The sequence below is a fragment of the Pteronotus mesoamericanus genome, unplaced genomic scaffold (assembly GCF_021234165.1).
Source record: "Pteronotus mesoamericanus isolate MK-2021 breed Mesoamerican mustached bat unplaced genomic scaffold, CSHL_Meso_final contig_78, whole genome shotgun sequence".
Classification (NCBI taxonomy): domain Eukaryota; kingdom Metazoa; phylum Chordata; class Mammalia; order Chiroptera; family Mormoopidae; genus Pteronotus; species Pteronotus mesoamericanus.
Window position 1 is genome coordinate 30,404,311 of NW_026555258.1, and position 27,981 is coordinate 30,432,291.

The window sequence follows — 27,981 nt, forward strand, 5'->3', positions numbered from 1 at the left end:
ATAACAAAAGCCATAAACTTAACAAGAAAACTTTGAGGAATAAATTTAATAATAATATAAAGAAAACAAAATTTTTTGAATAATAGTACCATAGTATAAACATGTGATGGCATAACGTTTAGGTGAAAAAAAGTCTTAGTATAAAATTGTGTTTGTAAAATAGCATAACCCTTAACACGATTAAATTAATACAGATCAGGATATCAGTGGGTTTTGAAACAGAATAAAACTATTTGAGTTTATTTACATAAGAATAAATGTGTGAAGGTGGCCAAAAAAGAAAATGAAAAAAAGGTATGTTAACAAGAAGAATTTGTCTTAATAGATACTAACTTTTCCAGTAAGGTACTGAACAGTAATTGAAACAGCACAGATTTGGCATGAAATAGATACAGGTGTATGTGGGACGTCATTGAATGGAAAAATGATGTTATTTCAGTTTAGAGGGAAAAGGATAGTTTAATAAATGGAACAAGTATAATTGCAAGGAAAAACTAGAGCCCTACTTCACACTATAAACAAAAAGATTTTAGTTGGGAGTATAAATTATTAAAAAACAAAAGTTTAGGAGCATATATGTACAGAGTGGGGCAAAAGCAGGTTTATAGTTTAAACAATACAGTAATTAATAAATAGTAATACAAGAATAAACTCATGTACTCACAACTGTAACCCTACTTTTGCCTCATCCTGTATAACTGCATAAAGGAAACTACAGAAGCTACATTATGACTACCTTCAATAAATAGAAGATCATGAAAGAAAAATTTTCATTAAAGTGTTTATCAAAAGATAAAATATAAACTTGGAAAATTTTTTTTTTTACACATGACAGACAAGCAGTAGGTGCTTATTTCTAATTAAACAAAACTATAATGTATAGGCAATATAACAGAAAATGGGCATATCCATAAATGGATATAGACCGGCGGTGGGGGGGTCCCCTAATGTCCCTGGCCACAGACCAGCCTGTTAGGAACCCAGCCAGGAGCGAAACTTACCTAAGCTCTGCCTCCTGTCTGCTCCCCCCATCCACAGACTCCGCCAGTCACAGCAAGCTAGCTAGGTTCACTTGAGCTCTGCCTCCTGTCCCCCTTCTCCCCTACCCTTCACCTTCCTTGAAACCAGTCCTCGTACCAAAAAAAGACCAGTTTCTTTTACTTAAAAAGAAATCTAAATGGTTAATAAATATTGTAAAATGTTTAACCTCTCATGAGAGAAATGCAAATGTAAAGCAAGCCTGTTGACACTGTCTTTTTTCATTCTTCAGGTAGGTAAGCAGGCTTGAAACCCAAGTGTGTCTACTGTGGGTGGTGGTGCTGTGAAATGAGTCCTGTTGTTACTGTTGGGGTTGTAGCTTACTCCATCCAGCCTTGTGCAAAAGTTTAAAATACACGTATTCTTTTAACCCAGTGACACCTCTGAAATAAATGAAGCTATTAATATGTAAGGCTACGTATTCAACAATACTTTTTACTATTTATTTACTTATTTATTTATTGGCAAAAGAGTGAAAACAACTTGAACATCCATTAGTATACAAATGATAGGGCTGTATTAAGTGCATTTACTTGAAATATCTGACTAGTATCAAAAAGAACAATTGCCTTGCTGGTGGCAAGGTGGCAGAGTAGCAGATTGCCCTATGCCTGGCAAAGTGGAGCTCAGGGACATAAACAGATAGACCAGCCCAGTGAACCCAGCTGATGAGTCTTCCTCTCATCTGACCATGTCATGTCCTTCGCAGCCTGGTTCTTCATGTATCAGGTCACCCTCCACCAAGTTCTCTCAAGACATCTATACATAGAGCTCAACTTCTTGGAGGCCTTGCTCTTCCTGGACTTCAGTGTCCTTTTTCTGCTGCTCTGCATTGGCTTCAGTATATGAGCTCCCAAGGGTTCCAGTCAGCAGCTTCACTGAATCCTTGCTTTTGTAAATTAATTTATTTACTATTGTTGGAAGTGTCCCGCCTGCTCTCACAATGAAGGCAGATGTGTGACAGGAGGAGGGGAAAAAAAAGAATGATTGCCTTTAAATCACTTGAAGAAATATCTGTAATATTAATTGAAGGGTAATACCTCATTTTTGTTAAGAAAGCAAAAACAAATATGACAATATGTGGGTAATTGTGCTTGTTTGCTCGTGGAGAAAGGTGTGGAAGGATGTGTTACTCATGGTTGTCTTAGGATAGGTTGAGAATAAGACTTAACAAAAGAGAGGGAATTATTTAACTTTTTCATTTTGTTTTTATTTTTTAAATTACATTTTATTGATTATGCTACTACAGTTGTCCCAGTTTTTCCCCCTTTGCCCTGCTCCACCCAGCACCCCTACTCCCTCAGGCAATCTCCACACCATTGTCCGTGGATCATGCATATAAGTTCTTTGGCTACTCTACTTCCTATATGTACTTTTACATCCCCATGGTTATTCTGTAACCAATTTGTACTTCATAATCCCATCATCTCTTCCCCCATTCCCCTACACACCCCTTCCATCTGGCAACCATCAAAATGCTCTCTGTGTCCATGATTCTGTCTCTTCTTGATTGTGTAGTTTTTCAGATGTAATTGTTGATACATATTTCTTGCCTTTTTATTGTTCATAGTTTTGATCATCTTTTTCTTAAATAAGTTCCTTTAACATTTCATACAATTATGGTTTGGTGATGACGAACTCCTCTAGTTTTTCTTTTTTTTGTTTTTTTTGTTTGTTTGTTTGTTTGTTTGGGAAGCTCTTTATCTGCCCTTGGATTCTAAATAATAGCTTTGCTGGGTATAGCAAGCAATCTTGGCAGTGAGTCCCTGCCTTTCATGACTTTGAATATGTCTAGCCAATCCCTTCTAGCCTGCAAAGTTTCTTTTGAGAAATCAGCTGACAGGCTTATGGGAAATCCCCAGTAGGTAACACTGCTTTTAAGATTCTCACTTTATCTTTAACCTTGGGCATTTTAGTTTATGTTGTGTCTGGGAGTGACCTCTTTGCATCCATCTCCTTTGGGACTTGCTGTATTTCCTCGACTTGCATTTCTATTTCCTTCACCAATTTAGGGAGGTTTTCTTTCATTATTTTTTCATACAGAATCCCAGTTTCTTGCTCTTTCTCTTCTCCTTCTGGCACCTCTGTGATGCAAATGTTGGACCTCTTGAAATTGTCCCAGTGGCTGCTTATACTATCCTCATTTTTTTTGGATTCTTTTTTCTTCTTGTTCTGTGTGGTGGTTTTTTGCTTCTGTATGTTCCATATCATTGATTTGATCCTCAAGTTCATCCACTCTACTGTTGTTTCCCTGTAAATTGTTCTTTAGTTCACTTAGTGTATTCTTCGTTTCTGACCTGACCTTTTATATGCTGTTGAAGTCCTCACGGAGTGTTTTGAACTCTGCATCTGATAGATCGCTTATCTCCGTTTCCTTTACCTCTTTTTCTGGAATTTCGATCTGTTGCTTTATTTGGGCCATGTTTCTTTGTCTGCTCATTTTGGCAGCCTCCCTCTGTTTGTTTCTATGTATTCGGTAAAGTTGCTTTGACTTCATATCTTGATAGTGTGACCTACTATAGTAGGTGTTTTGTAGGGTCCAGTGGCACAGCCTCCTCTATCACCTAAGCTGGGTACTCGAGGTGTGGCCGTTTGGTGGGCTGAGTACACTCTCCTTTTGTAGTTGAACCTTGGTTGCTGTTGGCAGATCAATGGGAGGGATTTACTCAGACCAATCAGCTGAAGGACTGGCTGTGACCACTGATCACCAACCTCTGACCTCCATGGAGGATTAGCTATGCAGGGATAGGGTGGTGGTGCTCTGACGTGGTCTGTAGCTGTCCACTGGGTGTGCTGACCCTGGGATTTCCCAGGTGGTACAGGCCAAGGTCAGCCCCGACCTGTGTTCTACCTGGGGCTACCCTGAATGAGCTATAAAGTAATCTGAAATGACTGCTGCTTCTGCTGGGCTTGGAGGTTCCCAGGCGCAAAGCCACACTGTGAATCCAGGCTGGCTACTGGTAGTGCTGGGCCTGGGTCACTTAGCAAGAGGAGTGGGGGTTGGGAGCTCACTGAGGCCTGCCTGCCACTTGTTTGAGAGCGTTTAGGAAGTCGTGAAGCATGAGCCAAAACCAGCCATTCATAGGGAAAAGCCGCTGTTATCAGCTTGGATGGGTCCATAAGTTGGTTGGAACAGGGATCTCCAGGGCAGGGCAAACAGTGTTAGCCAGGTTGATGGAGTCTCAGATATGGCACCCGCCTGCTGGTTCTGTGGCTCTGTGGCGGGAGGGTTCAGAAAAGGGACAGTGGCTTCCACTTGCTTTTCTGTCTGGGAGAAAGCTGCCCCCAGCTCTCACAATGATGGCAGACACTTCATCTCCTCCCTGTATGCCACTGGTGCCTTTCAAGCTGTTACCCCGGTGCTGGAGCTCAGAGGGAATCTGAATAAGTCCATGTGTGGGTTTTTTAAGGGGAACTGCTTGGGACTCCAGCATTTTTTTCCACTGGTTTTTGCAGCCAGTAGTTATGGGGAGCTATCTTGGTGGCACTGGAACCCTAGGCTGAGAGGCCTAGAGTGGGACTGGGACTCCTTGTTCTCAAGATGTCTCTCTCGACTCTGTCCACTACACGTGGATGTGAGACCAGCCCATTCCACATCTCCACCCCACTGCCCCTCCTACCAGTCTGGATGGTTATGGTTTCCTTAATTCTGTAGTTGTTGGACTTCCATTCATCTCCATTTCTGACAATTCTGAGTGATTGTTCTCTATAATTAAGTTGTAATTTTGATGTGGTTATGCAAGGAGATGAACCACGTTTACCTACACTCCCATCTTGACTGGAAGTCTGTCCTGTTTTTTTCTACTTAACGTTTTAAAATACTACTCTTTATTTTTTCACTAATTGCAGTGAAACAGTTTTTTTTTCCTTTTGGGTGTTGCCAGGTATTAAAAGATGTAAACTGTCATTTTTCCAGTTTTTCTCTTTAGAAAAATTTTTATCAGGCTAGAAGAGTTAATATAGCAATTCATTATTTTCCTGGACTTTTCAGGAAATCTTTTTGGGGGAAGAGTTTAGTCCCAGTTCTGTGGGCATCATATACTACTGTTGAAACAGACAGCTTTTCTATCCAGTGACAGCATTTAGTTGAAACTGTTGGGAGAAGTACATTGTGAAAATTTGTGTACCGGAGGTGAATCAGTATATGATCAGATTTTTATTTTTAATTGTTGATATTTCATCCAAACAGCTAAAACTCTTAACATTCTCTTTTTCTGTCCTAATAGCTCCATCAGGGCACTGTCCCTGTTTCTTATACAGTAACAACAGTGGCACCACATGGGATTCCACTCTGCACAGGCCAGCACATCCCTGCATGCAGTACACAACAAGTCCCAGGATGCTCTGTGGTTTTCAGTGGACAGCACCTCCCTGTCTGTAGTGTGCCTCCTCCAGTAAGTCTGTGTACTCCCTCTTTAGAATGGCTAAGTGTGTTATAAAAATTTAAGAGACTGTCTTCTGTAGCTTTTCATTTCCAAATAAAGAAGGCTATTATATTGCCATAACTATCTCAATAGCTTTCTCATATTAACAGTGTAAGGAAATTAACTTTATACTTTGATATATTTTTATATTAAATTAATACATATTTGAATATCCTGAAGGTCAAAGCATCCTCCCTCATATATCATACAGTTTGTAATTAATCTTAATTTAGGTTGGCCTTAGACTATTTAACATTAGGATATTGGACTAGTAGGTAATAAAGTCTAGTTAGTGATCAGTGGTAATAGTCTCAGCACTTTACTGGGTTTTAAAAGGCACTTTGAGTGCTTGGTCTATGTAGTTCTCATAATAAGAAGCCTGTGATGAAAATGGTATCCCAATTTTCTAAATGATTAAAAAAAATTTACTTGCTTAATGTCATAGAGACAGCATGAGAGAACATGGATTCCTACCTACTTCCTTCTGCCTCTTAAACTTGTTATATCTTTTCATCGTCCAGCCTCCTTATTTCACACATGAGGTTGCTGAAATCCAAGAGATTTAAATGGCTTGTCTAAGGCCAATGATGTTTTCAAAGTGAAGCACTTTGCTAAGTCTATTAATATAACCCTAATACCTTTGTTTGAATGTGAAATGAAAACACACACACACACACGCAAATATTACAATTTATCAGATTAATTTATCCAAACTTGGTTTCTCAGCCATAAATTAAGGGACCAGTGTGCTAAATCTGCAGGCTGAAAATACTGAGAGACCATAAATCACTTAGTTGTGAATTGGGTTCCTATAAATATAAAAATCTAGAAATAAAAAGCTTCTACAAGATTGAAAAAGAGAGCCTCTTGGAAAGAAGTGTATCTGCTACATCTTAAACCAAGTAGAGAGAGATTTTTCTACTTTCCTCCCTGTTTCATAGGTGTTAATAAGGTTAAAGTAAAAGTTAGGTGTTTTGACTGATTTGTAAGAGCTATATAAAATACCAAATAATTACTAACTACAAGTATTTTACTAATAGATTTAAACATACACTAATATTTTGTTGTTAATATAGGTTATTAAAACATTTTGGTTTGATTTGGGGGGAACATGGCAATGATATTTCTATCTCACTGTATATTTTTTAATTAATTATATATTCTGGTACTTTTAACGGAAAATAATAATTTCTCTTACAGATGCTACAAGCATGTTCAGTTCAGCACTTACCAGTACCATATGCTGCGTTCCCACCCCTTATTTCTAGTGATCCATTTCTTTTACATCCCTCTCACCTTTCTCCCCATCATCCTCCTCATTTGCCACCACCAGGCCAGTTTGTCCCTTTTCAAACACAGCAGTCACGATCGGTAGGTATTTCTGCTCTATGTCTTTAATTTTCACAGAATGTTTAGACCTAAAATGCAGATTATTTAGTAGATGCAAGTTGTTAATCATTTAAAAACTGTTAACTTAGGTATTCTTCTGGTTCTTAAAAGAAGGAATCCACAGACATACAAATAAATATAGATAAATTTATCTAAAATTATCTTGGTTTCTTAAACTTTTCTAGTTATTTTATGTCACTTGTCTGATTTAAATTTGTTCTTCAAATCTGTAATCCTTCAGTAAGTGAATGTGAAGAAAAAGTCAATTTTTCTGTTTTTTCCACTTACATGTTTCTAAAATGGAAAATTAAAATATAAAAATGAAAATATTGTTTATACTTGGAATAATATTTATACTTATTTAGGTAAGTAAAGTAATCCTCTGAGCCTCAGTTTTTTTGGTTTTGGGGATTGTTTTTGGTTTGGTTTGGTTTTTTTGAAGTCCTATTTTTTCACTTTGTTCTCACGAAAAGTGGATGAGATTGTCTGTTAACACAGTTAATTTAGTTCTGGGACTGGAATATAGCTGAGAGACTTGTTATTTTAGGGGGCTAGAGCAGGTAAGTACTGTAAAAGTGGAAGGAAGGGCACAGGAAGAAGGCACAGCTGTTTGTTGGGGTGGTTATTGTTGTTGTTGGACATGCCAAGCTGAACATCAGAACCATCAGGCATTAAGAGAGAATAGGAGAAAGAACATAGGGAAATGATTAGAGTGGAAAATTTCAGCCCTGTGAAAGGAATTGACAGTGTATTCTAGCAGAGATGAACCAGCCTTTACTAAGGGTTTATGCACCACGCTGGGGCAAAGCGGGGGTGAACCTACCTCGCTGCTTTTCTGAAACTATAAAAGCCAGTTTTGACAGAAGTTCATCTAATCCAAAAAGCTAAGATTACTTATACAAGAAAACTCTTTTATTAGAATTGGGACAGGATTTATGTCAGGATGTTCCTTAGCTTCCAGTATCTGGGAATTCAAAGTTAAAACAAAATTTGACCATCATTTGGAATTACTTAAAAGGCCCAGTCACATAGCCGAATCAGAACTTAGGTTCACTTGTGTCACAGTGTCAGCACTTGTGATTTCTCCCACGCATACACAAGCTTCCAAATTGAAGTGTTAGTAATTACTTGTATTTGAATAATGTGTTACTGTTCTCTAATTGTGGGAGGAAGGTTAACATTTAAGAATATGTTGGAAAACAGTCAACACAAAAATGTGTATGCAAGTGTTCATAAGAGCATTTTTCCTAAGAGCCAAACTATAGAAACCGCAAAATGCAGAGATGCGTATGTCTGTCAACTGATAAATGGATAAGAAAGCATGGTGTATCTATACAGTGGATTTTCATTCATCCATAAAAAGGAATAAAATATTGATACACAAACTACAAGATGGGCGAACCTTGAAAGCATTATGCTAAATGAAAGAAGCCAGATTCAAGAGCTACAGTATTACATAATACTCTATATATGAAATGGCCAGAATAGGCAAATGTGTAGAAACAGAAGGTAGACTCGTGGTTGTCCTGGGCTTGGGGAGGACTGAAGGGAAATGGGTAGTGGATGTGACTACTAGTGGACATTGGGTTTTAGGGGGAAAGAGTGAGGAGAATTGTTCTAGAAGTAGATTGTGGTGAATATACAGAGATGAATTGGACTCCTTAGGGTGAATTTTGTAGTATGTGAATTATATCTTCATAAGCTACTTTTAAAAAATCCCACAGGATATATGTGCCTTACAAAGCACTATGTGCTACTTTGTGCATTGTCTCAGTCTTTAAAACACACTTTTGAAATAGGCTATGAACATGTCAATTTTATAGATGACAGTATAGAAGTTCAGATTAAGTAACTTACATAAAAGTCACATGGGTGATGAGTGACAGCACCAAGAGTCTGCCTAATGCCATAGCCTATAAGCTTTCTACTACAGTGTAATCAATGCCTGCTGTATCTTACCCCATTAAGCCCTGATTCTGATTTCTAAATAAGTATACACCGTGTACAATTTAATGTAAGGGTGAAGTGTCTGAAAATCCTGTGAGTAGGTAATTTGAGTCATGTAATTGGCTTACTACATGACTGTTTGCCTTTTCCTTCTCTCATCTTAAGAGAAGGTTCATTCACAGAGTAAAAGAAATTTATCCTTTAATGAATAGTGGAAGTGTTTAGTGACATATTTCAGAGACTTTCTTATCAGAAATTCAATTAAAGGCAGGAAGATTTTACTGTGTCTGTATGTCCACATGTATGAATTCAGATTAATGTGAACATCAAGAAATGCATGACCTTAAAAATACTTGAGAGGAATGTATGATTTTTATTATTCTAGCACAAATCTGTCTAAACACTGGAAATACATTAGTTTGCTTTTTCCCCCCCTCTTCAGCCTCTGCAAAGGATAGAAAATGAAGTGGAACTCTTAGGAGAACATCTCCCAGTAGGAGGTTTTACTTACCCTCCATCAGCCCATCCCCCAACATTACCTCCATCAGCTCCTTTGCAGTTCTTAACACATGATCCTTTGCATCAGGAGGTGTCCTTTGGAGTAGTAAGTTTTCATTCATTGTTATTAAATTATTTATTGTTGGAATCATTGGGTTGGAAAATTGTATTTAAAAATATTACCTATTTTTTAAACTAGTCATTACATCTATGTGAATATTTAAGAAATGTTAAATACCACTTGAACAGTAAAGAACTTTCTGGGTTTTGTTTCATTTTATTTTTTTTAAGAGACAAGTTAAATATTTATAAAGGTATAATGTCCTTAACTTGTTTCATTTTTTTTTCCCCTCCTACAGCCTTATCCTCCATTTATGCCTCGGAGGATCACAGGACGTAGTAGATACCGATCTCAGCAGCCAATACCACCTCCCCCTTATCATCCCAGCTTACTACCATATGTGTTGTAAGTTCTTTCTTATTTTTATAAGGTCTGATATTTGACATCTTTGAGATGCTCTTTCCTTTATGAGTATCTTTTATGTAGTATATAATTCAGAGTGTGTTGGTACTTGTTTTTATTTCATGTCATGGGACCATTTAAGGGTGAAAGAAAGAAAAGAACCAAGGGTGAGGGAGAAGTGGGGGAAGAAGAAATTTGTGAGCTAGAAAATAGGTTTACCAAATCTAAAGGTAGAAAAGTTTAAATTTTTTTGCTACTTATACAACTGACATCACTTGCTGCCTTCTTCTGTTACTCAGCTTTTGATGCTGGTGCTTCTCTCAAAGGAAGAAAGAGAAGCAATTTCTGTGCCTTAGAAATACTCTGTTAGGATTAAGTCTATAACAGAAATGCCTATGGATTAAACATGGTAGTTCTTTATTTCTCTTTCATGTAATGAAGTCAAGAAGTAGGCAATTTTGGTATAGTTTGTTTAGCCCATGACTCTGAGGAATGGTTCTACCATCCTGTGTCTTCCTCAACATCAGCAGTCCCCAACCTTTTTGGCACCAGGAACTGGTTTCATGGAAGACAATTTGTCCACCAAGGAGATGGGGTGGGGCAGACAGGAGACAGAGCTCAGGCGATCAGGAGGTAATGCTGAAACGTCCGCTAGCCCTCTGCTCGTGTGCTGTGCAGAAGGTAGCGGCGGGGGGAGGGTTGGGGTTGGGGACCTCTGCTCTACATGAGCTAAAATGGCTGCTCAGGTTCGAGCCATTATGTCTGCATTCCAGCCCATAAAAATGAGAGTGGATCTCCCTGCCTACCTGCCTCCTCACAGGGATACTTCCTAGGTGTTGTATTACTCCTGCCAAATCCCATTGACCAGAATGAAATCTCATGTCTCTTAACTAACTGCCAGGAAAGCTAGGAAATGTTGCCTTTATAATGTCATCTGCCTAGCCCTGACTAGGTAGCTCAGTTGGTTAGAGTGTTGTCCCCATACACCAAGGTTGCGGGTTCTTTCTCATACAAGATAGGGCACATATAAAATGCATACACCAATGAATGCATAAATAAGTGAAATAGCAAATCAGTGTCTCTCTCTCTCTCTCTCTCTCTCTCTCTCTCTCTCTCTCTCTCTAAAAATCAATCAGAAAAAATTTAAAAGACACACATATCTTTTGATGATTTTGGCTCTATGATAGGGTAAGTCTCCCATCTTAGTTCTTAAAATGATTTTAATGTCTTTTGTGGGAGCCATATAAATTTTAAAATCAGCAAGTTTCTACTTTAAAGATTTTATTCATTTTTAGTGAGAGGGGAAGGGAGGGAGGGAAACATTAATCAGTTGCCTCTCTTAAGGCACCACATCTAGGATGGAGCCCGCAACCCAGGCATGTGCCCTGATCAGGAATCAAACCAGCGACCTTTCGCTGTGCAGTATGACCCAGCCAACTAAGCCACTCCCGTCAGGGCTCAGTCTCTACTTAAAAAAAAAGGCTTGCTGAGGTGTGAGTAGGGATTGCTTGAAATCTGTAGATCAAGTTTGGAAGAAAATTGATGTTTTAGTATTGACTCTTCTAGTCAACTTACGTAGTATATTTCTCTATTATTTTTAAGTTTATCCTAGCAGTATTTTTACCATTTTTATTATGTAGGTCTTGTATATGTTTTGTTAAATTCATTCCTAATATTTTATGTGATTTTATGCTGTTGTCAGTGATATTTTTTGTTGGTTTTTGCCATTAGTGTAGGCAGCTTTTTTTTAAAGTGTTGCCACTGATTAACGCTGACCATTCTTTGTCCCTGTAACACAGACCTTTCCTCCTGTTCAATGAAGTAATGTAATACTGTGTCAATGCTAGTGTTCGTTTTTGTCTCTGCAGATCAATGCTTCCAGTGCCACCTGCAGTAGGCCCAACTTTCAGCTTTGAATTGGATGTAGAAGATGGAGAAGTAGAAAATTACGAGGTTAGTAGGTGAACTTTGAATTTGGGGAACGTTGTGTGCATAAATAGTATTGTTCTACTCAATTCATTCATCTAATTAATCACTATTAGGTGAATCCTTTGTACATTTCAGGATATGACTGTATGAAAAAGTGTTTGGCATTTTTAAGGATATTTTGGCACATACGACACTGCTGTGATAACGAGAGACTTTTGATGCTCTATTAGGATTACATACAACTCCTGTAAGAGAAAACAGTGAATTATGAATAGGTGTTCTCAAAGATTTTATGGAAGCCAGAGTGTCTGAGCCAGGTCTTGAATGTTGGGAAAACTTTTGTCATGCGTAAGGTTGAGGCAGGAAAGTGCTGGATATTCTTGAGGAACCACGTGCAGGCCGTGGCTAAGGTGAAAGGGAAACAATTGAGATTTGACCAGAAAGCTCAACTGGTTGTTCTTGAGTGTCATGCTAGAGAGTGGACATAATTTTGAACTGTGAGATGAAGGAGCTGTTAAATTTTTTGGTGCTAATGACATCAAAATTCTGCTAGTAGCATAGTGGAAATAGATGGCAGAAGTTAAGTTGGTGGAGGGGAGGCCTTTATAGGTCAGGCAGTAAATTATAAAATCATGCAAGTTTGAGCTATGGGAACTGCAAATAGAAAAGAGTACATTCAAAGACATTTTTAACATCAGAATCAACAGGATTTGATTACTGAATGGTTTGTGGTAGTGTCATGGGTGTGGAGTGGGAGGGTTGCAAAAGAAGATGCTCTACAAAAAAGACTGCCGTAGCCCACAGAGGAGGCAGAAGACGGCAGTAGGTCAAGTAAATGACATCATCTAGCTTAGATAATGTTGATGTAGTATTATTTGAAGTTAGGAATAGGAGGTGCAGTTCACGGGTTGGAAGGCAAATTTGGATTTGGATATGTTGAAGGTGAGTGACTGTATGACTTGGTTTTGTGATACTGTCAGCTATCTTTCTCGTCTCAGCCTCACTTGGCCTCTGTTTATACAGTATGAACACAGGTGCTCCTTGGCTTATGGTGGGGTTACATCATGATAAATCCAGAGTTATGTTGAATATATTGTCAGTTGACATGCATTTAAGCTACTGAACATTATAGCTCAGCGTAGCCGATTTCTACTGAATACGTGTCATTTTCACATCATTGTACAGTGGAAAAATTGGGAGCCAAAAACCATCATTAGTCAGGACATCTGTGCTGGCATGCTTTTTTTTTTTTTTTTAGGTAACTCAAACCTGGGGACAGGGAGGAGAGATACACACAGAAAAACATGTTTTAAAACACCTTTGTTTTGTTTTTAATGCATGCGGAAGAGTTCAAGCCAAATACTGTATTATTCTCTAGTTTTCAAAATGCTATTATGCCACCTTTTTTGCACAAATATAACTACACTGCAGTGTTCTTTGGCTTCCATTTCCAGATTTCTTGAAAGAGGAGCCATGATAATTTCCTGGTTTTGTTTCTAAAACACTGTTTATGTTACTTTTTAAAAAAGATTTATTCATTCATTCATTCATTCATGTTGGAGAGGGGAAGAAGAGAAGGGAGAGAAACATCAAGGTGTGGTTGCCTCTCACACTCCCCCTCCTGGTCCCCTGGCTGCAACCCAGGCATATGCCCTGACTGGGAATCCAACCAGCAACCCTTTGGTACTCAGACCATCACTCAATCCACTGAGCCACACCAGCCCCCTTATGTTACTTTTGTACAGAGCAGTAAGTAAAGGAGTTGGTTATCTATCCTTTAGCTGTTCTGTACCAAAATTAAGTCTTAAATTATGTTGCTGAAAGGACAGCTCTTCATTAAATAGATTATATACATAACAATGGGGAAAAAAACAATGATACTATCCCAGTGTAAGAAGATTCTGTATTTGTCCTTGGAATCCCTTTCTAAACTGTATTTTGGGTTGAATATGTTCGATCATCTTCAAAGTCATACTTTAATCCAATCAAGAAAGTCTTACTTGGTTTTATCTCATAGTGTGCACATCTAAAACATTCCCTAGTCCAAAGCACTCACCATTTTTTGAGTCTACCCTATACATTCGTGCCTAAGTGCTTTTACTCCCTTTGTTCCTCTTGCCTAATTACTTTTTCCTCCTGCTTCCACATTTTCAAACAGACCCATCTAACTACCTCTGTGAAAGGCATTTCTGGTTCATTATCACATCTCAGTGAGTCTCTCCCTCCTTTTTGTTCTTATAAAACCCCACATAATCATCATGTTGTCTTGCCTACTGGATCATATAATTTGTTGAGGGCTTGATTATCATAACATTTTCCATTCAATAAAGGCTTAATGAACATATTTTATTGAATATAATTGTCATACTTGTGCTAGTTGACCTAAGTGTCCTATAGTACATATAATAGATGTATAAATATAGATCAGCTATCATAAATTTTATCTAAATTTTATATGCAAATTGTAGTCAGTACCAATTAAATTTAACAGTGTGCTATCCTAGCACTTAGAGGGACCTAGGGGCATACACATTCACAGAGGAGGAGCAGTTTATTTTAGGTGACCCAGTTCTCCAAATGAAGCTGTACCAAAAGCAGTGTTGTGGCATTATCACAATAAACATAGCTATCACAGCATTAGTTACAGAGATTTTTTTTTTTTTTTCAAGAAATTAATTGTTCCTCTCATTGTCTCATCATTTCTTTGCTACCCATTCTCTTAATCCTGTGGCATCCGGTAAAGGGGGAAAGCAGTACACAAAGGGCTGCCTGATTTTAGGATAAAGCAAATGAATAACTAGAGCCAGTGAAAACTGGGAGAAAGGAAGTACTTGTATAAAATCAGTAAGCACAGTAGCTGCAATATATTCAGACATCAACTATGCTAAAATTCATGAGTTCGTAGTGATACTGCAAAAAATAAAAAACCTCAGTGGTCTTATTCATCCTGTACTTTGTATATAAATTATACTACTGAATTCAGTTTGGTGTGGGGCAATTGCTCAATATAGAAGTATTTCGTCTAATAAATGAAGAAAGAATGATAGAATATTATCATTTTTCCATCTTTAATGAATTAAAGGATTTAGACAGTGTTTCATCAGTGACTGCTAACATAACAACTAGGTATGAAGAGCTATAATCAAAATAGTGAAATCCACCAATTTTTAGGAAATACAGGGGACAAGGAAACTGAATTCAGGGTGGGGAGATTCAGTCAGCAAAAGATACTTGAGACATATGGTAATAGATGGATCCTGATTTGAATTAACTTTTTAAAAGTGTTTTTAAAGTAATTGAAACAATAAGGCATTTGACATTAAGGAATTACTAATTTTTTAGGTGTGATGATGATGTGGCTTTATGCTTTTAAAAAAGTGTCAGTTTGTAGAGTTTGGTTCTCATCCTGGGGACAGGGGACAGTTTTTTTGTCAAGAGGCTGTTTCGCAACATCTGGAGACATTTCTGTGTTACAGCTGGTGGGAATGGGCGGTTACCGGCATCTGGCAGGTGGGAGCCCGAGATGCTGCCGAACATCCTGCAGTGCACAGAACGCCCCCTGTCCGCAACAAAATTTTTCCAACCCAGAATGTCAAAAATGCTGAAGATGATGGACTGTTTTAAAGATAAAGGACTATTAACCAGTGAAGTGCCATGTTTTAGTTTTGTTTGAAAAATAACCTGGTGTTTGGAAGTAGGATAAAGTTAGCCATGAATTGTTGAGCCTGGGTAATGGACATACGGAAGTTGGTTAAGCTGTATCACTTCTTTTGTATATATTTAAAATTTTCCACAACAAAAGTAGTTTCTAAAAAATTATTGTCATAGAAAAATGGAAAGGAATATTAAAATATGTCTCCTTTTTCATCAACAGGCCCTTTTAAACCTGGCGGAGCGACTGGGAGAGGCTAAGCCCCGAGGACTGACTAAAGCAGATATTGAACAACTTCCTTCTTATCGGTTCAATCCTAACAACCACCAGTCAGAACAGACTTTGTAAGTACATTTTTATGACATCACTCTCTGTTAAATTTCCTTTTCTACCTTTATGAAATAAAAACTTGAGAGTCAAAGATAACTTGATAAATATAAGTAACCTCTATTTTGTACTCCAGACCTGTGTTGTCTAACTAGACAAGATAGCAGCTCACATGGGGCTGTTTAAATTAAATAAAATTAATTTTCTTAGTAGCACTAGCTAGTGATGCTGTATTGGAAAACAGAACATTTCTGTCACTTGAGAAAGTTCTGTTGGATAGTGCTATTCTGCATTTTTAGGTTGCCTAGAAATTTTATGGTTTTTAATTCAAATTACAATATTTTATTTATGATTAAAAAGTCTCATACATTTAAAACTTGAGGTTTTTACCTAAAGATTCTGCTTATTATAGTATCTTCTTTATAGCAACTCTGCTGAGATATAATTCACATTTATAGTGGTTCTTAGTATATTCAGAGTTTTGCAGCATTCTTTACAAGTAAGTGTATACCATTTTCTTCATCCCAGAAAGAAACTCCTTACCCATTAGCAGCCACTCCCCATTTCTCTCCAGCCCTCTTCACCCTGGCGCAAACCCCCACTAATTTTCTTTTGTCTCTATAGATTTGCCTGTTCTGGACATTTCACATTAATGGGATCGTATAATATATTAATATTGAGTCTATTAATATAATATATTAATATTGCTCTTTTGAGTCTGGCTTCCTTCACATAGCTTGTGTTCAAGGTTTATCATGTCATACTTATATTAAGTACTTCATTCCTTTTTTATCACCAAATAATATTTTATTGTATGGATACACTAGATACTGTTTATCCTTTCCTCAGTCGATACGAACATTTGAGGTGTTTCCACATTTTGGCTAGTATTAATAATACAGCTATGAACATGAACATTCCTTTGTTCTGAAATTAGAGTGTTCCCATGAAACCTTTCATAAGCCCATATGGCATAAAGTGAAGGAGCAGATTACCATTAATTTATATGGAATTATTTTTTGAGCGCAGCTTCAAAAAAAATAACCTACCAAATCATCAAAAAACACATAAAACCTAAAATAACACTAGCATACAGTAAAAGTAAACAATGCAGTTTAACTTAGCAGAATTGGGGAGCCTGAGAGCCTACTGGAGATGGCTGAGAGGTGGTGCTGAGGAGAGTTGGGCTGAGTCATCGGAGAGCGGGGAGAGGTGGGCGGCAGGAGACAGGGGTGTAGGAGAGAGGAAGGGAGTCATCTGTTAACACGGCATTGTCGTCTGACTTCATCAGAAGAGGCAGGTCACCGGCTAAACCCTCTGTGTTGCCTGCCTCAGTGTTGAGGTCAGGGTTTGTCATCTGTTTTGGCTGACTGGTATGCAGAAGGCTTGAAATACAATATGTTTAGCCTCAAGGATTTTTCTATCATATATTTCTTTGTAGGCACTCAAAACATCGTGCGAACCTGCCCAAAACCTAGGTTCTCTTTCAAAGTTAAAGCCTTACTTTTCTGGAGTCATTTCAGAACTGTCAGCCGAATCAAAAATCTCACACAAGTGCCTCATTTCATGTTCAGTTTCCGGGTGACTTAACTTTCAACCTTTCACTATTGGTTTGATTTCAATACATAAACTTTTCTCTTGCAATTGCATCAGCTCTTCGGAACCAATAGTAACTTCAGCAGCTTTCATGATTCTTTCTCTGCATGTAATCAGTATAAATGGTGGATGAAGGCAAGTTCAACACACACTATGTCTTTATTTTGTTCACCCTGATCTGAATGCTTAATTACATCTACTTTTATATTAAGCATCCTTATAAGCTGTCATAGGCTTGATTTCAGATACCTTAGGGCACAGATGCTCACAGACACATTTCAAAGCTGTGGCCTGATGCTGAGATGCTGGGAAAGGAGCTTGGCAGGGCCACTCTTGCTCCTTGGGGTGCTTGCTGTAAAACAAATACTGAATGCTAATTCTTTCCACGTTTCACTTTTTTTTTTTTTTTTTTTTTTTTTTGGTAAAAGCCAAAAACCCTCCTCAGATTCATCTCCATTACCAAAACAGGTACTAATTAATATAAGTCTTTAAAAGTAAAGCAAAGTGGCATAACAAAACCTTCGAAAAGTTGGGACATACCTGTGTAGAGTTTTTCTGTGGATCTCTTTTTAATTTCTCTTGGGTACCTAAGTATACCGGGTCATATGGTAATTGTGTTTTTGAGAGCTTCTGGTTTTTCTAAAGTGACTACACTATTATACGTACCCACCAGCAGTATACACAGTTTTAATTTATCCACATCCTTATCAACGCTTATTATTGTCTATTGATTCTCGCCATCGTAGTGGGATAAAGTGGTATCTCATTGATGTTTTGATCTCCATTTTCCAGATGGCAAATGATTTTGAGCTCGTTTATTGTACTTTATTGGCTGTTTATATATGTTCTTTGGAAAAATGTTCACATTCTTTGTCCAATTTTAAATTTTTCCTTTTAATTTTTGAGTTGTAGAAGTTATTTATATGTTATACATACAAGCCACTAACTGCTTTTCAAAAATTGATTGATTTTCAGAAATAACTCCCATTCTGTGAGTTTTCTTCTCACTTCTTGATCTGGTGCCTTTTATTTTGAAGCAGCTTTTTATTTTGATGAAGTGCCATTTATCTACCTGTTTTCATTGTTTCTTGTGCTTTCATTAGCATCTCAAAGAAATCGTTCCCTATTTTGAGATCACAAATATTTACTCCTAAGAATTTAGTAGTTTTTAGCTTTTACATTTAGGCTTTTGCTCTTTTTTTTTTTTTTTTTTTTTTTTAAAGTTCATTTTAGTATATTGTGAGGTAGGGCTCCAGTGTACTTTTTTTTTTTTCCTCCAGTCATTCTAGCAGCATTTGTTGAATATTATAGAACCTGCAGTATTAAGATGGGCCTGGATGTTAAACCAGAGAGTTTCTTGATGATCTCAGTAAAGAAAAACACTTTTACTAAATGTCTTAACATCATGATTTTTTTTTATTTTGCTTAAAATTCAAATGACATTTTGATAAGTGAGATGGTAAGTAGTTTTGTGGGTTTCAATAGTCATACAGAATAGAAAAGCACTTGTTTTTTTGGTTAAATGATCTTTTTGCTTTTTTTAGGTGTGTAGTATGCATGTGTGATTTTGAGTCAAGGCAGCTACTTAGAGTTTTACCCTGTAACCACGAGTTCCATGCCAAGTGTGTCGACAAATGGCTTAAGGTAAAGTGATGGAATCTGTGAAGAGAATAACGTTGAATTTTCTTTTTTATTGAGCATCGTTTATGTGGAGTACATCCATGGTTGGTGGAGTGGGTGGGTAAGGAGGTAAAGTTGAAACACAGTTTTCAGTATAATTTCTGAAAATGAAGGAAAAGGGCCAGCAATAATTAACTACAATCATCAACATGGGAGTGATTTTTTAAAACCCTAAAAATTGGTTATTTGTCCTTGGTAATCAGTATATCCTAATTTTCTCATGGTATGCACGGGGAAGGCCTGGACTTGTTAATAAGCCAATTTCCTCTAAAAGGATAGAAGGGTGCCTCCCTGAAGCCCCTTTGTCAGAGATTGTCAGAGATTTACAGAGAAAACCTTTAGCGCTTTTATTTCATTCTGTCCTTTTCTCCTTTATAGTTACTGGGTTGGGGGGGGTGCGGCATGGAGCCCAAAGTACACACATTCTAACAGTAGTTGTGCCAGGGCAAAATTATTTCAGGGGCTTCTAATTTTCCTTTTTTTATAATAGTAAAATAAAAATACAAGGCAATAAGTAACAAGTCGTCAACTTTATGTCGGGTGGGGTTTTGGGTTTGTTTTTTTTTTTTAAGTATTCTAATTAGGAGATGATAATACTGGGTTAAATAACTTTACAGTTTGGTGAGGAAGACCGATGAGCACAAATGAAGGGTACCTAGGTCAGCCCAGACTGAATCCTGAAGTGAAGAGTCTGAGCTTTTTAGGAAAAGAAAGCATTAAATATGCTCAGCCCTGACATAGAGAACAGAGAATCATTAGAAAACCACAGGGTTCATGTGGCTGGTAGCTAGGGTATGAGAGAGAGTAGCAGGAGAAGAGACAGATGTACAGAGATGTAACCAGTGACCAGCTTATTGTGAAGTCACTGTGAAGTGTGAGGGAGTTTGGACTTGATCTTGAACATGATCTGGAAGGATATGATTGAGATCATGTTTTAGAAATATCACTTGTCACTATTTATTTATTTATTTATTTATTTATTTATTTAGGGCTATCCAAGCTTTTGGCACCTCTGTGCCTCACTGGAAGAAGAATTGTCATCTCGGGCCATACATTAAACACATTGCAACACAAAATCAAAAAAAAAAAAAAAAAAAAACAACCAAAACCCTCATAATGTTTTAAGTTAAATTTACGGTTTTGTGGTGGCCGCATTCCCAGCCATCCAGGGCCGTGTGCAGCCCTCAGGGCTGCAGGCTGGACGCCCCTGGTCAGAGAACGGACTACAGGAAACAATTCCCGAGAGACAGGGAGGTGGGATAAGGATGTTCTGGGCCAGACGGAGAATGAATAGTGGCGATTAAATGAAAAAGACTGATTTGAAAGTTATAGTAAAGAAATGAAAGTACTTGATGAATAATGTCTGTACAAAGAGAGCAGGCGATAACCTATAAATGGTTGTGCCATTGGTTGAGACGGAATTTTTTAAGCCAGTTATTAAATTTGTGTCAACCGATGATGGATAATGTTGTCTGTATGAGGAAACTGACCCCTTTAAAAAATTTTTGAAAAATTTAAAAATAGCCCTGACTGGTGTGGCTCAGTGGATCGGGCATCGTCCCACAAAATAAAAGGTCACAGATTTGATTCCCAGTCAGGGCATGTGCCTGGGTTGTGGGCCAGGTCCCCGGTTGGGGGCATACAAGAAGCCACCAGTAGATGTTTCTCTCCCTCTCTTCCTCCCTTCCCCGCTATACAAATAAAACATCCATTGCTGTGGCAAAGGCTACATTTACAACACAGCCTATTTTTATGAATAAATAAATACATAGAACCAACAAATCAATCATAGGCAATTAAGTATGGGGGTGTTTAATGGGATATTTTTAAAAGACATTAAATGATTACTTTGTATCCTCTTAAAAGAGAGAGAATATTAAAAACTGGGAGGTAAAAAGAGTTCCACTGCTTTTAATGTTTCATTGTGCGAGTCACAGTTCAGACAAGTCTTCTCTTTTGTGTTTTAGGCAAATCGCACTTGCCCAATTTGCCGAGCTGATGCTTCAGAAGTGCATCGGGATTCAGAATGACCAACCTGAGAGCACAAATGCAGTTTGGGTGTCCCTCGCCACATGTATATACGGACTATCCATTTAACTGTAATCTGTGTGGCTTCCAGCCCTCCCTTTACCAAAAGGGTCAATGGACCTTTCTTTGCACTGTGTGACTTAATCAACTATAAAAGCTTACAATTAGTCTTCATAATTATGGGATTGTTATACTAACCGTGTGATTGGAACTCCAAAGACTTTTTCTTTAGCTTAATTTTGTGTGTGCACTAACATTCCCTGGTTTTTGTGTGATCATTCCGAGTGTTGCTGCAAGATTACAGTGGACGTGATCTTTTAGCATGTGCTTTTATAAAAAGTGGTAGCTCCAGATGATATAGCAATCTACCTTATATAGAGCCTTCAGAAACTGTGAGTGGAAATGAATGCAACGTATGATTGTTGGTGATAAATGTATCTCTGTGTGAGAGAGTGTAACTACTTGTGTGAGGGCATGGTAGCTACTGTGTGTATGAGATCCTATATACCAGCATGTACCAAGAATGTGTGTGTAGTTTTAATTATGCTGCAATGTATAATCTGGTGTGTTATTTAAACAGCACTAGTACTGTACACTGGTTTTTTTTCCCTTGTGTTTGCTGTTGCACACTGATTGCTAAGGGTGCATCAATTAAAAGCATTGAATACTCCATCCCCTTTCCTCCCAATGAATGGAATGAGAAAAGCCTTTTTCCTTTGCTTCAGGCAGCTGTCGTCACCTTCTCTTTGTTGGTGGTCCCAGGTGGGTCACTTACGACAAAAAGTGTAACAGATTTCTCACTCCATGAACCTGATTTTTGATTCTGTTCTGAAAACTTTTTAAATCTCCAACTTGCTGTTTCCAAAAAAAAAAAAAAGGTGCAATATCATACATCATCAGTTAGCAATATTAGCATTTCAATCAATGATTTGAATGTTGATACTTTCTTGTTTTTTCCTTTACATTTCCAGTAAGCTTTTTACAGGAAGTACTTGTGATATTTTTTTTTTAATGTTTAGATTTGTAGTCTATTCTGAAGATATTTGAGTAATATATTTCTAAGAATACCACTGGTCCCATGAAGTCTCACTTCCTTGACTTCCACCAGAACAAAATCTGTTAGCTTATTATTCAGCTTGATTTCTGGTATATGTTCTTTGTTTAAGCTCCCATAGGCAACTAAGTTGTTTAAGAAAACTGTATTGTGTTTGTGTTAACTCATCTGCCAAGCTCTGATTCTGAAAGTTGTCTGGTTCTCCTTCTCTCAGTAACTGTGCTTCTCATCAAAACCCTCGTTTTCAGGATGGATCAAGTGCTGTGACAGCTCGAGCTCCTTAGACCTGTTGTGCTTTGATGTTTTATTGCTTTTATTTAGTTCGAGAAAAATTTAATATAATAACAGGTGTCCAGAATACTTGCAGTATAAATGAAGATTTGATTTTTGTATAAAAAATAATGCTGTAAAACAGGAATTGACCTTCATTTAGATGATCTGAAATATTTCAGTACGTAGCTGTGTGGGTTTTTTTACATAGCTTCATTGCGTATGATGCAGATTATTTAAATTCAACTTTCCAGCAGTGTTCAGATTCCTCTCCCATTCTTCGTGTGTTCAGCATTGTCTGCCTCTTCCCTGCAGTTGATGTCATTGCTTTGCAGGCGCACAAACTGTATAATCCCAGTCAGGACTGATGATTTGCTGCCAGCCTCACTCAACTTTCAGTTGGCTCTGTGTCGGTTTTCTACTCAGACAGTGTTAACTACTTAATACTGCCATGCTACTTGCCTTCCCTTGAAGTCTCTATAAGCTCATCACAGCTTAGAGTTCAATAAAGTCAATTTACACAGAAGCACAATTTTGCCCTTTTCCAGACACTGTTGCCTCTATCTAGTCATACACGTAGGATTTTGCATACTTTCTGTTTGCCCCTGTATTTGTCATTGCATCAGAAATACATCTAAACAGTGGTAAAATGCACATGTTACTTTTAAATCATTAGGATATCCCCCACCTATTCCTGATGAATAAAAAGTTTGTTGAAGACCAAAATTATTGGCTTAATCAGCTACGTTACAAATCACGTATAGTTTAATCTTTATTTTTTTTAATAAAAAATCATGTTAAAAATGGCAAAAGCCCATCTTATACATAGACTCTTTTATATAGCTGCAAAAAAATTTATATCTGTACAGATCTAACATAACACTACTACACTCAGTATTCATTTTATTGAAGCATGCAAGTAAAGCACTTTTTCTAATTTATATAGATACCTAGTTAACAAGGCACATTGTACTAATGACTACGAAAAGTAGCTCTTCTTTCCCTCTGACGATGAATTCTTGTCATAACATCCCTTTTCAGTAAAATTTTGAGAGGCAGTTGGCAATTTAAGGAGGCAGCAGGGTCTATTTTTTGGTAAAATCCTGAATTTGTTGCACTCTTGTGGCTGATCTCTCTTTGGATATGTGTTTTCTTTGCATGGGGCTCTTAAGAGATGTGTGCAGACTTGCTTATTATTGAGTGGTTAGTACATATTGGGAGCAGACATGCATGTATGTGTTCTGAACCAGCTCAGGCTAGCCACAGCGAGCAGCTTTGTGGCTAGCAAAAGAGAACGAACAGTTGATTCGTGCCCAGCTGTTGTCACCTTGGGTGATGCACTAGATAGCAGGCAGATGATGGTTTGTTGCCTTCTTCCTCTTCCCCTCCTAAAACATCCTAATTCTGCTGTAGGGTTTTGTTTTGGGTTTTTTGTGGTGGGGGTGGCACAAATTATCATCTTTGATTTTTTTTTCTTGCCTCCCGCCTCCCCTCCCCCCTTTTTTTTGTTTTTTTTTTTGCCAGCCACCACCATCCCCCAAATAGAACAAAACAAAGTCAAGGCCTCCAGGTATCAAGATCTCATTAGGATTTTCTGTCCTGAATTTTTTTGAGCAAAATCTGAAAAATGGGGAAGCATATTTAGATTTTATACACTCTCTCAAATGTGATTTGTTAAGATTCTTAAATTTGGGCCTCTTAAATATTTTGAATGAGATCTATAACTCATGAGAATATTTTTTATAGATATCTTTAGGCCTTCATTAGGAAGCTATTTTCCCCCTGTTGGTACATTGGGTTACCTCATTTCTCTGTTGTTTCAGATTATGAAAGCTTACAGGGGTGCCTTTTTTTTTTTTTTTTTTTTTTTTGAATCATTTGCTGAGTCATTTCCTCAAATAATATTCCATTGTATCAGTTAACATAGTTTTAAATGTATGTATTATAAATATCTGTAACCAAATCATTTGAAGGCTTGATAAATTTTTAACAAAGTTTGTACATTTTTTATGAAAGTTACTAGTAATGCTTTACTAAGTAGTGCAATGAATTTTTATTTTTAATCCCTGTGCCCAATTTTGGAGTTGAGAGGGTTGTTGGTAATAAATGTATGATGTACACTTAAAACATTTTGTTGTGTTTCATGTTCCTGTGTCAGGGGAAGGGTGGGTTGTGTGTGCTGGGGAAGAGGTGCTGGGGATTCTAGCGGGAAGATGGAGCTATTGAGCTACTAGTGGCCAGATTTAATTTTTAGATTGTAATTCAGATTTTGTTTCTGCATTTGTGTAAACATCTTAGAAACACAAAAGCAACTGGCATTATAATGTGGTACATGATTATATCCTTAAAAAGGCCAAAAAAAGATAGCCGAGTTAGACATAACATGTGGCATAAGCTTATTGAATAGTAGAGAAACATAAGTGGATAACAGATTTCTTTCTCATCCAAGTCAGAAGATTTTAGTTGGGGAAACAAGAAAGAGAAGAAAAAGTCCAGAGTCAATTCTGTTCTCCCAAAGGTGAGGAGAGAGTCCAGTCCTTCCCAAAGACTCATTGCCCCAGACTGTGCTCCACAAGCTTTTATTGAACAGCAGCAAACACTAGGCAGCTTCAGATTCAGAAGTTGGGGTATTTTCTGTATTAGTTTCGCAGGGCTCCCGTAACAAATTACCACAATTTTTGTGGCTTAGAACAAACTTATTCTCAGCATTCTGGATGCCGGAAGTCTAAAATCAAGGGGTTGGTTTTTCTCTGGAAGCTCTCAGGATCTGTTCCATGTCTCTCCTTGAAGTTCTTGGGCTTAGAGACACACACCTCCAAATTTTCCTCTGGTTACGTGTGGGTCTGCATATCTCCGCCTGGGTCTGTGTTTTCAACTGAATGGGAACTGAGTGACCTACATGGAAGTCAGCTGTAGGGTTACCTTAGGAAAAGCCACATTTTCCCTATCTCAGCAAATCATGTGAATCTCTTTCAACAAATGACCTCCAAACTCCAGAATTTCCTATCGTAAAGCATGACCAGAATAATTCTGACCTGAAAATGTTGAAGGCGGTAATTCCTTTATCTTCATTCTTGCAGCCAAGGAGAAACCTCAGTTGTGCTCTTGCAAATTGACTCAGAGTAGCACAGCTTCCTAGTAGGAAATGTACCACCAGGAAACGAAGCAATTCGCAATTGTTTTTTAAAAGGAGATGTGTAAATGGGAACATGCACAGTTTGACTCGTGATGATTCCTTTGTTGAATAAAAATGTGATGAATCTTGGAAAACCATGAAAGTGAAAGGAGCCAGATAAAAGGCCACATACTGTATGATTCTATTTATGTAAAATGTCAAAAACAACTCTATAAAAGACTGGATTAGTGGCTGACTAGGGCTGAAGGGATAGGAGGAGATGGGGTGATAGCTAAGGAGTGTGGGGTTTCTTTGTGGGGGTAATGAAAACATTCTGAAATTGTGATAGCACAATTCTGAGTATGTTGAAAGCTACAGATTATACTGGCGTTGAATACAGTAGGTGAATTGTATGTGAGTCACATCTTAAAGCTGTTTTAAAAACATGACACACCCACCAGAATGTCTATAATTGAAAAAGATTAACACCTTTCCACACAACCCTGAGAGGGAGCCATATGGCGTTCTTGGCTCCTACGTAACTTAAAGGGAAACGTTCACCATGTCCGGAGCCCTTGATGTCCTGCGAATGGAGGAGGAGGCTGTCCTCATATTCCTTGAAGCAAAAACCCACTTAGGTGGCACCAACCTTGACTTCCAAATGAAAGGGTACATTTGCAGAAGGAAAAGTGATGGCCTCTGCATCATAAATCTGAAGAGAGGCTGGGAGAAGCTTCTTCCAGCAACTGTGCCATTGATGCCATTGAAAACCCCACTGATGTCAGTGTCCTAGCATCCAGGAATACTGGCCAGCAAGCTGTGCTGAACTTGGCTGCTGCCACTGGAGCCACTCCTGTTGCTGGCCACTTCAGTCTGGGAACTTTCACTAACCAGCTCCAGGCAACCTTCCAGGAGCCAAGATTTTCGGTGCTTACTGATCCCAGGGCTGAGCACCAGCCTCACAGAGGTGTCTCATGTTAACCTGCCTGCCATTGCTGTGTGGCACACAGATTTTCTGTGCCATATGGATATTGCCATCCCTTGCAACAACAAGGGGGCTCACTCCATGGGTCTGATGTGAATACTGGCCCAGGAGGTTCTGCGCATGTGTGGCACCATCTCCCATGAACACCCGTGGGAGGTCATGCCTCATCTCTACTTCTACAGAAACCATGGAGAGATTGAAAAGAGGAGGCCTTTCAGGGTGAGTGGACATGGCTCCAGCTTCCAAGTTCACTGCTGCACAATCTGAGGTCTTAGACGGGCCTGAAAGCTCAGATGCCCTCTGCGCTTGTCCAGGAGCTCCCTACTGAAGACTGGAGTACTGAGCCGCCACTGCTCAGGCCACTGATGGGTAGGAACAACCACTGAGTGGTCATAAGCTGTTCTTCCACAAACTCAAATAGAAGGGAAATAAGGTTGATGGAAAATAAACAGTTTCTTTAAAAAAAACAAAACTATTAACAGTACCATGTGTTGGTGAATATATGAAGCAACTGGAGTTATGCACTGTTGGTGGGAGTGTAAATTGGAATGGCCAACTTAAAACCTGGTTGACATTATCTACTAAAGTTAAACATACCCTGTAACCCTGTAATTCCTAGGTATGTAACCCAACAGAAACATGCACCAAAAGGCAGGTACAAGGATGTTCATAGGAAACTACCGCAGCCCCAACTGGAAGCAACGAAATTTTTAACTATTGATAAATTACAGTAAGTTTTACAATGATTATATAGCAAAGAGAAGGAAATAAACTACACAGAACATGGACAAGTCTCAACAAGTATGTTGAATAAGACAAAAGAGTACATACTGATCATTCCACTTACAGAAAGTTCAAAAACAAGGAAAAGGGATCTATGAAATGAGGTGGCATCATGGTGGTTATCCTTGGTAGTGACTGCAATGACTGAAAGGAGCAAAGGGAACAAGAGGGCACCTGGGCTGTCGGTAATTTTCTGTTGATCTATGTACTTGATTATGTACACAAGTGGTTCAGCTTGAGAAACACTGCTCTACACTTAACATACTCACTCCATGACCCATTTGAACTACGGCTATACAAAGTATGCAGGCAAATGAACTTCTGTCATCTTATGATCTCCCCAATGTTGCATCGCATAAAACCTAGACAAGCTCCCCAAATCTAACACTTCTGTCATCTCAAAACATCTGTGTTTTAAACTTTGTTAATTTAAAGGAGTGACCAGCAATAATTGTCCTAGAAAATTGCTTTCTGAAAAAAGATAATAGGCCTTCTGGCCAAGATAGAGGCATAGGTAGACATGCTTTGTCTCCTCATGCAACCACAAAGAGAATTACAACTGTATCTCAAACCAAACAAGAATTGTCCAAAGATCGAGCTGCATGGAAGCCCGACAACCAAGGATTTAAAGAAGCCATGTTCATCCAGACGGGTAGGAGGGGCAGCAGCAGCAGAATGGGCAGTCCCACACTCACGTGAGGTGGATAGAAATTGAAAAGGATACCTTGGGAGCGAGGGATCCCAGGCCAGACCACACAGACCAGGGTTCCAGCACCAGAAAGATAAATCTCTGTAACTTCTGG

The 27,981-nt window shown here is 38.3% G+C and overlaps 1 protein-coding gene and 1 pseudogene across 3 annotated transcripts in view; both read left to right on the top strand.

The window, feature by feature from the left end:
- The window catches only part of RNF38 (ring finger protein 38), a 121,889-nt gene extending 97,738 nt beyond the window's left edge, over nt 1-24,151 (top strand). For all 3 annotated transcript variants that reach the window (XM_054584651.1, XM_054584649.1, XM_054584650.1), the window contains 8 exons: nt 5,265-5,432; nt 6,663-6,833; nt 9,241-9,402; nt 9,656-9,762; nt 11,628-11,712; nt 15,563-15,684; nt 18,808-18,907; nt 20,911-24,151. In XM_054584651.1, the coding sequence (XP_054440626.1) occupies nt 5,265-5,432; nt 6,663-6,833; nt 9,241-9,402; nt 9,656-9,762; nt 11,628-11,712; nt 15,563-15,684; nt 18,808-18,907; nt 20,911-20,973 (978 nt within the window). In that variant the 3' untranslated portion in view covers nt 20,974-24,151. The remainder of the gene's footprint in view (nt 1-5,264; nt 5,433-6,662; nt 6,834-9,240; nt 9,403-9,655; nt 9,763-11,627; nt 11,713-15,562; nt 15,685-18,807; nt 18,908-20,910) is intronic.
- A 1,821-nt stretch (nt 24,152-25,972) lies between these two features.
- On the top strand, nt 25,973-26,781 carry LOC129079129 (40S ribosomal protein SA-like; annotated as a pseudogene).
- The last annotated feature ends 1,200 nt before the right edge of the window (nt 26,782-27,981 follow it).